The sequence below is a fragment of the Arvicanthis niloticus genome, chromosome 6, assembly GCF_011762505.2.
Source record: "Arvicanthis niloticus isolate mArvNil1 chromosome 6, mArvNil1.pat.X, whole genome shotgun sequence".
Classification (NCBI taxonomy): domain Eukaryota; kingdom Metazoa; phylum Chordata; class Mammalia; order Rodentia; family Muridae; genus Arvicanthis; species Arvicanthis niloticus.
The window spans coordinates 103,043,532-103,056,745 of NC_047663.1; the positions used below are offsets into that span (position 1 = coordinate 103,043,532).

General features: G+C 41.0%; 1 protein-coding gene across 2 annotated transcripts in view; it reads left to right on the forward strand.

Moving 5' to 3' along the window:
- The window catches only part of Rrn3 (RNA polymerase I transcription factor RRN3), a 34,016-nt gene that overhangs the window by 3,484 nt on the left and 17,318 nt on the right, over positions 1–13,214 (forward strand). For both annotated transcript variants that reach the window (XM_034506069.2, XM_034506070.2), the window contains 8 exons: positions 536–592; positions 5,558–5,647; positions 5,740–5,869; positions 6,347–6,406; positions 7,251–7,314; positions 8,357–8,426; positions 9,685–9,783; positions 13,019–13,108. In XM_034506069.2, the coding sequence (XP_034361960.1) occupies positions 536–592; positions 5,558–5,647; positions 5,740–5,869; positions 6,347–6,406; positions 7,251–7,314; positions 8,357–8,426; positions 9,685–9,783; positions 13,019–13,108 (660 nt within the window). The remainder of the gene's footprint in view (positions 1–535; positions 593–5,557; positions 5,648–5,739; positions 5,870–6,346; positions 6,407–7,250; positions 7,315–8,356; positions 8,427–9,684; positions 9,784–13,018; positions 13,109–13,214) is intronic.

Below are 13,214 nucleotides of genomic sequence, written 5' to 3' on the forward strand. Positions count from 1 at the left end.
TTAAATAGATGCTGTCTAAATTCTTGGTGATATATATCATTATAGTGCTTTTATTCATACTTTAGAATTCTCATTAGGATCTGCTGTAGTATCTTCCACACACCTGTATAGCTGAAGGAGTGAGTGGCTGTTACCTTCCCTTGTCTTAGACCTCTGATTCTCCTAACACAAGGTTCTTGGTGCTTTGGTTGTTTGTCTTTGCTAGGACTGAACCTAGGATAAGCCCTCTACCACTAAGCTGCAGCTGCAGGCCTTATGTATTTATTTAGTTTTTATATTTGAGATAGGGTTGTGTAGATGGCCTTGGACCTGCTTTCTGAATAGCTAGGATTATGGGCATGTGATACAGCTAGGCCTGTCTTAAATAGGAATTCTTAAAAGGTTTATCGTCCTGACTTTATTATTGTGAGGGTTGTGTGGAAGTTTCACGGTTCCTTTTGCAATTCCATGAGATACCAAGGCATAATAAAAATCCTATTGATATTTAAAAGAAACCATAGTAATTGTACTTTAATTTTCTGTTTTCTTTGTTTAGGGTGAAACAAATGACTTAGAGTTGTTGAAGAACCAGCTGTCTGATCCTGACATCAAGGTAATTTTAAAAAATATTTTTACTATATTTATCACTTTGAATTATTTTTGCACATGTGTGTACATCCAGGCATACTATAGCAAGGGTGAAGGCCAGAAACCTTTTAGGAGTTGACTATGTCCTTCTACCATGTGGTCTCTAGAGTTGACTCCAGGCTGTCATATCTGTACCAATGGTCCGAGTTTGTCCTCCAGTACTTGCTTTGTATGAGCCTATCTTATTTATTTAACTCAGTGATTATCAACCAAGAGCAGTCTTACTGTCTGTTGGTCACTTAACAACGGCTGGACCCACCTTAGGTTGTCAGAAGTAGGGGAAGACCTGGCATCTAGTGGTTGGATGACTAGGCTTTCCCTGCCCCTTCCACCCATAATGGTGACTTAAAGGGGGTGGGCTACAGAGACAGTAGCAGTGGTTACAAGCATTTGGTGTTCTTTCAGAAGACCCAGGTTCTGTCCCAGCACCCACATGGCAGCTAATAACTCTCTGTAACTTTTTCAGGGAATATGAAACCTTTTTCTGGTCTCTCCTGCATGTACATGGTGCAAATACATACATGCTGGCAGAACACTTATACCCTTAAAATAAAACAACATAAAACAAAATAAAAATACGTCTTTTTTTTTTTTTTCGAGACAGAGTTTCTCCGTGCAGCCCTGGCTATCCTGGAACTCACTCTGTAGACCAGGCTGGCCTCGAACTCAGAAATTTGCCTGCCTCTGCCTCCCAAGTGCTTGGATTAAAGGTGTGTGCCACCACCACCCGGCATAAAAATACATCTTAAAAAAAAAAAAAAAAAAAAAAAAAGAATGGGGGAGAACCAAGAAGACTGAATGAGTTGATATCCAAGATGTCTTAGAGCTGCCTCCAACCTGGAGTAAGGACTTTGTCCTGATCAGCTATGAGTTTGCTCCCGTTCACAGTCCGCACACCCCCATTCCTCCTGACTTTTTTACATTTAAGGTAGTTTATTATTACTCTAATTACTTGACAAAAGTTACCAGTGATTATATTTTTACCCCTAGTAATTTTTCCTTTTCTTTTTTCTTGAGAGACAGGTCTGTACACAGCCCTGGCTGTTCTGGAACTCACTATGTAGACCAGGCCAGGCCAAATGAGAGAGATCCTTCTGCCTCTGCATAGTGAGTTCTGAGATTAAAGGTGTGTGCCACCACGCCAGGCCTTTTCCACCAATCTCTCCCGTGCTCATTTCAGTGGTGGTTTGCCAGCCTTATACGGATTGATCAGTTGACACTGTTGCTTATCCACTTACAAATGCTTCATGTTCTTGTGATCTTTCTGTCTTCTTAGTACTTATCTATTTACTTTATTCATAGGTTCTTTATTATATGCGTTAGCTTTTGATAGGTTCTTAACTTTGGTAGTAAGTGGATTTTTTTTTTAAGATTTATTTTATATGTATGAGTGCTTTGCCTTTCTGTATGTGTGTTCACTATTTGTGTGCATAACTTGATTCTGATTCTTTTATTTTACTCAGTAGTTGTGTAGGCTTTGAAATCTACATCTAACTTGGTAACTCCTGAATGCATGTGCTATAGCTTCTGTGGACGCAAGACATTGCCTCTACCAGAATTGTTAATGTGCTCCTTATGGCGAGTCAGACTCATCTCTTCCCCAAATCCTCTTTTTTTTTTTTTTTTTTTGGTTCTTCGAGACAGGGTTTCTCTGTGTAGTCCTGGCTGTCCTGGAACTCACTTTGTAGACCAGGCTGGCCTCGAACTCAGAAATCCGCCTGCCTCTGCCTCCCAAGTGCTGGGATTAAAGGCGTGCGCCACCACCGCCTGGCTCCAAATCCTCTTCTTTGTAGCCTTCTGTACGCTAAATTGGTTTATTGATTAAAACGAGTTCTTGAGTTAGGAAATGTTATAGTCTTTCTGGACTTTCTCACCTATAGCAATTGTTCATCCATGTTGGGGCAAAAAACAAAAAAACCCTTTTATATTTGGCTTTGTTGGTGCCCTCAAGTCTGAATTCTTTTTAATAACTTTATTCTTTAGACCCTGCCATGTTCCATCTTCCTCCCTGTAGATGTATTCTGAGCAGTGAAGCCTGACTCATTTCTCACTGGACATGTCTAGGCATGCCATTCTCCTACTTAAAACATTCCTGTGTATAGAAGAATGAGGATGAATGTTTAGTACAGCTGATAACACTTTTTTCTGTGATTAGTCTTAAGAGATACTTCATGTTTTAAATTTGCCACTGTTCACCTGTATGCCTTTGAATGTCTTGTCTTTGTGCCTGAGGTCTTCCTTAACACTTATTTGAACACTGGCTCTGACAGCATTGCTTCCTTCTTAGGGTGAGTTCTTGCACTTGTACTTTGGTTTCCTTGTGTAAAATGGAGATAGTGGTGAAGGGGTCAATTCAGGAATGGAGAGACTAATTAACATTCCTCAGACAACCGTGTAGGGGGGGCTCAGAGTACATGGACACATCCCACAGGACAGACAAGGGGAGTCCCTGCCATCTCATTCCCTAAAGACCAATCAGCTTAAAAGTCACACTCTCTGCCAGTCACATTGTGCCTAGCTGCTATTTCTCTATGCTACCCCGTCGCCTCTCCTTTTGGATGCAGTAACAATAAAAATTCCTCTTGCTTTTGCAACGATCCCGGCTCTGTGTTGTTCACGCAGGGAGTCCCCAGTAAACTAGGACTCACTAGAGTCTTACAGTAGTACTTGCTTTGTGAATACTTGTAAGGAGTACATGAGTTAACATATGATAAAATCTTAGAACACTGCCTGGGACACAGTTCATGTTGTATCTGTTTATTGCTGCTATTATAATCTACAAACTTCTTTATCTCAGATCCTGGTGAGATGTCAGCTGCTTTGAGCTGTCTCTTAAGCATATCGTCTTTCCTCCATTGTATCTATTTCCCAGACCTCAGCAGATCTTTCTATTCCTGGCATGCATGGCCTCCGTTCCCTGTGTGGCACTTCTTTGCTCACCAGAGTTACTTGTTGGCTAGTTCACTATGTGCTGGAACAGAGTTACTCTGTGTTCTGAAAATGTGCTTTCTCTTTGTTAGAAATGTTTTCCACAAATATATTACCCTTTAATAGCTCCTGAAGTATTAAGGCTTTTCCTGATGCTTTCCTTTCTTGGGTTCAAAGGGCCAGTGTCTTTGTGTTGTACTGTGGTTTCTATGTGTTGCTCTGTAGTGTCTTTGTGTTGAACTGTAGTTTCTATGAGCAGATTCTCCTCACTATCTTACTCAGTGCTGAGACTACATCTCAGAGCTTGGACCAAGCCCTTAGCACATTCTATTTTATTTTATTTTAACTTTAAAAAATACATTTATCTGGGCATGGTAGTTCACGCCTTTAGTCCCAGGACTAGGGAGGCAAAGGCAGGTACAGGCAGATCTCTATGAGTTTGAGAACAGCCTGGTCTACCTAGGGAGTTCTTGGACAACCAGGGCTATATACGGAGACCCAATCTCAAAAACAAAAGAGAATAACCAAACTAATAAAAAATTACATATTTGAGATGGGAAGGGAGAGAAAAAGGGGGAGAGAGAGAGAGGCGGGGAGGCTTGTATATACCACAACATGTGTAGAGATCAGAAGACAGCTTTCAGGAGTCTGTTCTCTTCTCTTACTGTGGGACATGGGGATCATGCTTGTTCAGCAAGGTCTTTTACCTATTGAACATCTCACCAGCTTCCTCCCCTCCAAAGTATAGGTGTATGCATGTGTGTATATATATTTGTGTGTCTGTGAAACCTGGAAGTTCAACTTAGGTTCTCTGCAAGAACAATATGAGTTCTCCAGCCTTGGCCCCAGTTTTCTGTATTGTTATAGTAGTTTTGAGATTTTTGTTGTTCTGGGGTTAAGCCGGGCCTTGAGTACTGCTAACCCAGCCATGCCCGTCTCAGCAGATTCTTGGCGCGGTAAAAATGATAGCAGTTGTGGCTGCCTTTTTCAGAGTGCTGTGTGCACTCTGTTCCTTATCAGGGCTCACTGTGGTAGCAGTCCCTGACTGTTTTTGTAGTTTCTATTTTTTCAGTGTTGGGGATTGAAAGCTAGGATGTAAGCATGCTAGGCAAGGGCTCTATCACTGAGCCACAACCCCAGTGTTTGTTGTGTTCTGTTCTGTTTGAGGTTTTGAAGATAGTCTTAGTGATGAAGTGTAGGCTTTTCTCAAACTTGAGATCCCCTTCCCACTATTTCTGAATGTTGGAGTTACAGGCAGGTGCCATTGTTCCGTACAGCTGATGAACTTTTTTATTAAAAAGCTTAAATTTTATATATATTTTTGTGTGTGGCCACAGGTAGAAGTCAAAGGACCACTTGTAGGCTCAGAGATTTTAAAGATGATTATTTTTTATGTATAAGTATTTTTTCTTTGTTGTAAATCTGGGCACAGTGTACATGCCTAGTGCCTAAAGAAGCTAGGAGAAGTGTTGTATCCTCTGGTACTGGAGTTACAGATGGTTGTGAACCACTATGTAGGTGCTAGGAATTGATCCTGTCTCCTCTGGAAGAGTAGCCAGTGCTTTTGACTGCTGAGCCATCTTTCCAGTCCCTAGACATGGTTCTTTTCATATTTACATGGCTTTTGGTGGTCAGACTCAGGTTACCAAGCTTGTTCAGGAGTGCTGGACAGCAAATCCAGGTCTCCAACATGGTAGAAAAGAGCACTGTCAATTGTCCTACACGTAACCCTTCTCACATTTTTGTTTGTTTTACTATGTATGTAATCTAAGTTGGTCTGGAACTCAGTATATAGCTCAGGCCTTGGACTTGGAGCCTCTCTTTCCCATGGGCTGAGACCACAGGCGTGCACACTCTATGGCCAGCTTCTCTGCCACATTTTAGTGAAGCATGTCTGTTTTTCTGAGTTTGTCATGTTATTGACAGATGATTGGTACAAAGTAGATCCATTACTTTGCTGTAACAGTAGGCAGCTTGTGATTTTTCTTTGTTTTTACTTAAGGATGACCAGATTATTAACTGGCTACTGGAATTTCGTTCCTCTGTCATGTATTTAACAAAAGACTTTGAGCAACTTATAAACATCATATTGGTAAGTTCACTTTATTTCACTGACTAGCAGATAGTTTAGTATTTTGAAAACAGTGTATACACCTTTCTGTCATCTTCCTCTTTCTTCTCTAGAGATTGCCCTGGTTGAATAGAAGTCAGACCGTGGTGGAGGAGTATTTGGCTTTTCTTGGTAATCTTGTGTCAGCACAGACTGTCTTCCTTAGACCATGTCTCAGCATGATTGCTTCTCATTTTGTACCTCGTAAGTAGATGGGTTTTCTTCTTCCTCTCCCCTACCTATCACTTGTTTTCTCTGCCCTTACTTTCCTTGTTCTAAAGACAGTAGTTTGTTAGGTTCACAGTTATGGCCTAAGGTCATGGTGGTGCTTCTGATGGCTGCTACCTTGTAGAGCCCTGTGATGGCACAAGGGATCATAGGCAGGAAGCATATGGCTGTCATCAAACTCATTTAATTTCACTTTTGGTGTGTGTTTGTATGTGTGAGTGTTTTTTTCTATATGTGTGTATGTGTGCTTTGTATATACAGAGGCTACAAGAATGTGTCAGGTCTCTTATAACTAGAGTTGCAGGCATTTGTGAGCTGCCATCTGTGTGCTGGGGTATGGTCTTCTGGAAGAGCTGGCTCTCTTAACTACTCAGTGATCTTACCTTTCTTTAAAAATACCTATTCATTTTTTATGCCCAGAGTAGAATAACAAATTTTCATTTTTCTCCAAAGCCCGAGTGATTGTTAAGGAAGGTGGCATAGATGTTTCCGATTCTGATGATGAAGATGACAGTAAGTATGATCTTAGAACATGGGTCCTACATGGTAAAAGTCTCACCACTTACTCTCTTGGGAGGACAATGACAAATGATACCCTTTGATAGATTCTTTCTGGTTTGTTTTGAGACAGGAAGGGTCTCACTATGTAGCCCTGGCTGTCTTGAAATTCATAGGTGGACCAGGTTGGCCTCACATTCACAGAGATCCATCTGATTCTGCCTTTGAGTGCTGATGTTAAAGACCACACCCAGCTTGATAGACTTTCTGACACATTCCTATTGTACAGTCACCCATCCTAAGTATTACTAGAATAAATAGTACCCCCCAACCCACATTGGAGACAAGGTCTTATGTATCCCAAAACTGGTCTTGATCTTATGTTCCTGAAGAGGACTTGAACTTAGGATCTTCTTTCCCTACCTCCTGAATACTGGGTTACAGTATATACTGCCATGTCTATTTTGTGTATATTGAAGTCAGTGTTTTGTGAATGTCAGGCAAGCACTCTACCAGCTGACTCCCTCTCCCCAACCCTACATTTTACTTTATTTTATTTTATTTTGTAAGTAGTGTTTCTGTAGACCCGGCCTGGCCTCCAACTCAGCAGTCCTGCTTTGGCCTCTGGAATGTGTCATTATATGCATGTGTTACCATGCTTACCTAAAAACTAGCTCTTCTAGAAGGATCTATGCAGGTGTGACATAATTTTAATCCTCATCGTTAATTGAAGAGACACCATGCAATTCTTATTTCTCTGGTCAGTTACTGAGTTTTCATTAGAAAGTTTTTTTTAGCTTTAGAAACATGATTTGGCAGTTTTTAGTTTTGATGTTTATACTCAAATTTTTCTTTGTAGATCTTCCTGCAAATTTTGACACTTGTCACAGAGCCTTGCAAATAATAACAAGATATGTCCCATCGTGAGTATTCTTTTGTTGACTTTGAATCATGGTGTTTGGTTTAACAGGTTGGGGGTTAATTCTAGTGGGTCACCTGCCTGTAATGTGTGCATTGTAATGTGTGCACACATCTCTGGAAGGAGGTGAGAGATGATCAGTAGATTATAAAGTATAGTAGCATTAAAACCTGGGTTATATGCTCTTTTTCAACTGTGTTGATAGCACATGTTGAAAATGGTGTTTCTGTTTTCTATTTATTATGTTTGTTATTTTAATTTATTTAAAAATTTAATTTGTGTGTAGGCACAGGTGTTCAGTGGGTTATAAGACATCTATCAGACTAGGTTCCATTCTGCCACCTTGTAGCTAGGGCTCAAATTCAAGATGCAAATGTCTTTCCCTTCAAATCATCTCATGCCTCTTTAACTGTTTAATTTATATATAATTTACACTTAGTGGTCCTACATCTGTTTTGTATAGAAGTTAGTATTTTACTTTTAACTTTAATGGATATAGTATCTAAATACTTTTACTGAGATCCTGTATGGATACTTGCACTGTGTTATATGAATGAAATGCAGTTATAAAAAGCTTGGTGGGTTTGTGGGTTTACTTGGCAGTGATACTTTTATTAACTAAAAATAGGAAGTTGGGATGGGGGATGGTGTAATGCATATGTGGAATCTCAGCAGTTGGGAAGGTGGGGACAGGAGGGTTAGGCATTCAGGGTCATTTTTGGCTAAGCACAGTTCGATGCTAGCCTGGGCTGCGTGATACTTTGCCTCTTTACTTATGTACTGTTACATGTTTAAAAATTTAAACTGAAGTCTGTTAGGCTTTTGTGGAAGAAAGAAAAGCTTGTCTTTTGACTTGCTGTCATAACAAAGTTAATAAAGAATATTCTCATGTAGCTTGTAAGCATTTTCTCTGAGATCCCCTGGCTTCAGTTTGCTTGCTTGAGGTGGGCTGTCTCTTTTGCCTCTTATGTCCTTATTGCTTATATGCAAATGCCAGCATCTTAGAAAGTGTAGTTAACATGGGTTGCATTTTTTTTTTTAAATAGGACACCATGGTTTCTAATGCCGATACTGGTAGACAAATTCCCATTTGTGAGGAAATCAGAGAGAACACTGGTAAGAAATCTTTCATGGAAAGATGGTTTTTTTTTTTTTTTTTTTTTTGGTTTTTCGAGACAGGGTTTCTCTGTGTAGCCCTGGCTGTCCTGGAACTCACTCTGTAGACCAGGTTGGCCCCGACCTCAGAAATCTGCCTGCCTCTGCCTCCCAAGTGCTAGGATTAAATAATATTTTTAAAAATATATTTATTTTATGTATGTGAGTAACTGTCGCTGTCTTCAGACATACCAGAAGAGGGCATCAGATCCCATTACAGATGATTGTGAACTATCATGTAGTTGCTGGGAATTGCACTCAGGACCTCTGGAAGAACATTCAGTGCTCTTAACTGCTGAGCCATCTCTCCAGCCCCTGGAAAGATTGTTTTGTGACTTTATTTTAGATGGTACTATTGCTAATTATTACTCTGAATTTAAAAAAAAAATTTTAATGATTTATTTTTATTCTATGTACATTGGTGTTCTGCCTGCTTGTGTGTGTATGAAGATGTCAGATCCCCTAGAACTGGAGTTACACACAGTTGTGAACTGCCATGTGGGTGCTGAGAATTGAACCTGGATCCTCTGGAAGAGCAATAAGTGCTCTTAACCTCTGAGCCAGCCCCTAATATCAATATATTAAAAATACCTTTCTCGATTTTTAAACTCAAGATTATTTCACTGAGTGTTGTGGTGTAGGCCTGTAATCCTGCAAGTTTGAGGGCCATCCTGAGCTATAGTATGAGATCCTATCCCAAAGAAAACAAGAGAGAAGACTGAGAACATTCCTTATATTGTTTTCTTTTTTGTTACTGTTTTTTTTTTTTTTGACTTGGAATCTTAATCTGTAGCCCAGTCTGGCCTTAAGACCTCCTAAGTGCCGGGGTTATAGGTGTGAGTTACCACACCTAGTGTCTAATTCCTTGGAAGTCTTAGTGTTATTACTATGTGCAGGTCATGGTCAGAATCCATCTCAGACTAACTTGTGTTCTGCTCACACACAGTAGTTACCAGGGAAGCTTCAGATGGAGCCCAGTGGCAGTGCTGGCTCAGCATGCACCACAGAGGAGGAAATTAGAAAGAAAGTTACCAGAGGTTAATCCTGTGTTACTAAGTAGAACTGCGACTGGGGATGATTCGTTATACTTAGCATATATATAGATTTGAGCAGTGCAGTTTAGAAACGTTTCTATTAAATAAAAGTTTTGTAATTGATGTTTTGCTTATGTCCTAAAACACTGTGCTGAATTGTTTATCTTTTTATGTCTCATGTTTAGGAATGCTATGTTCATAACTTATTACGAATAAGCTTATATTTCCCAACTTTGAGGCGTGAAATTCTGGAGCTTGTTATTGAAAAGTTACTCAAGTTAGATGTAAGTATCAGATCACCTGTATTTTTTCCTCTGTTTTTATTTATGGAGTTTTATGACCATGTATTTGTATGTGGAAAACAGCCCAGTTCTTTGCTTCATTCTAGTCACACTTTTTGAACTTCTATTTTCTGGGAATTGTTCAGTCTATGTTTAGGGACAAGGTGTAAACAGTCATGAAAGGCAGTGGTGCATTGTGGGAAGTGCTGTGAGCTAGACTGCCTGATGGGACTGTATGTGTGACATGCTGTGAAGAAGACCCAGAATGAATGCTGAAATGAGATGCTGCATCTGTTTCTGTTTGGATACTTACTTATGCTCCTGCTCTCTTGCTTGCTTGCCTTCTTGCTCCCACTCTGTCCCCTCCCTCCTCTCCCCCTCCCCCCCCCACAGGTCAGGCTTTGTTTTGTTTAAAGAAACAAAGAGGAAAGAGGTTGTTCCAGATGGCTGTTTCAAGATACACGGTCCAGTTTGGACAGGTTTAGTTGTAGGTAGGGGCTAGTTGGAGAGTACTTACTGTGGTAGTTTTAATAAGTATGGCCCCCATAGACTCATGTGTTTAAATTCTTCTTGGCCCACAGGGAGTAGCACTATTAGAAGGTGTGGCCCTTTGGAGTGGGTGTGGCCTTGTTGGAGGAAGTGTGTCACTGTGGGGATGGGCTTTGAGGTCTCCTATGCTCAAGCTCAGCCTAGGGTGGGATACAGTGGTCTTCTTTTGCCTGCAGGTCAAGATGTTGAACTTACAACTTCTTCAGCACCATGTCTGCCTGCATGCTACCATGCTTCTCAGCATTATGATAATGGACTAAAACCTCTGAAACTATAAGGCAGCCCCAGTTAAAATGTTGTCCTTTATAAGAGTTGTTTTTGTCATGTTGTCTCTTCACAGCAATAAAACACTAAGACACTTACCAAGTACTTGTAGCTGGAGAACTAAGAATAAGCTAGTGGAACAATACAGTCAGGACAGGGAGCAGGAGTGGTCAGAAGGGGGAGGTAACTCAATCTGTGGATGTTGGGAGGATCTGGAAGAAGAGAGTCTCTGGTCAGTACTATCAAGGATGAGCAAAGCAAGAGTCCTTGGTCTTGGCTTGTGTAGATGGTTAAGCAAGTAAAATGCTCATGAAAACTTTGAATAGGTGTTATGGCCTGTAAAAGTGCTTGGAAAGCAAAAATAGAGTCTCCAATGCTAGCTGCCTAGCTAGACTAACCTTATCTGCAAACTCTAGGTTCCCAAAGACCTGCCTTGGTGAATAAGATTGAAAGCAATTGAGGGAGACTCATAACATTGGGCCTGCCCTCATAAACGTGTATAAATCTAGGTCACATACATGCAAACATGCATATGTATATACATAACACACAAAATTAATTAATATATTGATTGATTGTGCCTGTGGGGATCAGAGGAGGCATCCCCTATTATTGCACTTAGGGGTGGTTGTGAGCAACCATGTAGCTGTTGGGAAGTCAAACCCTTGTCTTCTGCAAAAGCAGTCAGTATTTGCTCTGAACTGTCAGGCTATTTCTTTAGTCCTTGCATGTGAAATGTTAAAAAGTCGTTAGAATTGTAGTACTTTTTGGTGTTTTCTACGACGGTTTCCAATGAATACTGCAGATGGTTAGGCTTCTTAGAAGCTGAGGTGTAGGCACCGCTCAGAATTGGGCTTAAGCTTGATAGGAGACTTGAATTGGTAATACTTGAAAACCTGAGGAGATAACAATTTTGATCTCCTCTTTTGTTGATTTTTGTTTTGTTTTGGTTTTTTAAGACAAGAGTTTCTCTCTGTAACAGAGCCCTAATTGTCCTGGACTCACTTTGTAGACCAGGCTGGCCTCAAACTCACAGATCTACCTGCCTCTGCTTCCTCATGAGTGCTGAGATTAAAGGAGTGCACACCCTTACCCCCCTCCCCAGCTGTTGTTCTTTGAGACAGGGTCTTTTTGTGTAGTCATGGTTGCCCTGGAATTCATTATCTATACCAGGTGGCCTTGAAATCACAGAGATCTGCCTGCCTTTGCCTTTTGAGTGCTGGGATTAAAGCATGCATTGCCATGCCCAGCAAGATAGAATTCTTAGTGGAGAAAAGCATTTAATATTTTTTATTTTTGTTAGCTTTTGATTTCTCCCATCTCCCCCCCCCCCCTTCCTTCTCCCACTCATCAGCCCCGCTTGCTCTGGCCCAAAGGTTTTTATTTATTATATGTAAGTACACTGTAGCTGTCTTTAGACACCCCATAAGAGGGCATCAGATCTCATTACGGATGGTTGTGAGCCACCATGTGGTTGCTGAGATTTGAACTCATGGCCTCTGGAAGAATAGTCTGCTCTTAACCTCTGATCCAAAGACACCTTAGGAAGTTGATTCTCTCCTTCCACCATGTCTATTCTGGGGCTTGAGTGACTTGGTAGCAATTACCTTTACCCACTAAGTTATCTCCCTGGCTGGCTGGTGCACGCTCTCAAGTTCGTGCTCTCTCTCGCGCTCCACCCCCCCCTCTCGATTTCCTTCCTTCCCTCCCTATTTATGAATTTGTCTTATTTTATGTATTATTTACGTATGTATTTATGTATGTATTTATGTTTTGTCTGATTTTATGTCTATGCATCTCTTGTGTTCGTGGTACTTGCAGAGGTCCAAGGATGGGTGTGAGCTTCCATGTAAATGGTGGGAGTTGAACTTGGGGGGGTGGGGGGATGCTTTTTGCTGGTGATGGAGGTGGCACACTCAGTGAAGGCAGGCAGATCTCTAGAGTTTGAGGCCAGTCTGGTACATAGAGTGAGTTCTAGGCCAGCCAGTGCTCCATAGAGAAGTCCTGCCCTGAAAAAACAGATGGATGGATGGATGGGTAGAAGAATGGATGGATGGGAAAGAATAAATGGTCTCAACAGCTGAGCCATTTTTCCAGTCTCTCAATTTTGTTTATTGAGGCAGGGTATTGAGCTATAGCCCTGTACAGCCTGAACAGCTGAGGAGGAGGGGAACTCCCCCCGAGTTAAACTCCTTTAATCTCAGCACTCAGGAGGAGGCAGAGTGCCCTCCCAACACTCAGGATGCAGAGGCATCTCTGAGTTCAAGACCAGTGTGGTCTAAAAAGTGAGTTCCAGGACAGCCTGGACTATGTGGAGAGAGACTGTCTCAAAAGACAAACAATGTAAAGTATGTATAGTAGATGAATTTTCAGCTACAAATAGCTGCATTTTTAAAATGCTTTTATTTATTTTTTCTGATAATAGGTGAGTGTATCGCGGCAGGATATTGAAGATGCGGAAGAGACAGCAGCTCAGACTTGTGGGGCAGACACCACAGAAGGACTGTTTAATATGGTCAGCATCTCTGTTTTGACATTGATGGTTAAACTCCTTTGTTTTAATCTTGTAATTTGATTCTTGTCCTTATTAGTATTTGTACTAAGAGAAGCATACGTCGGAG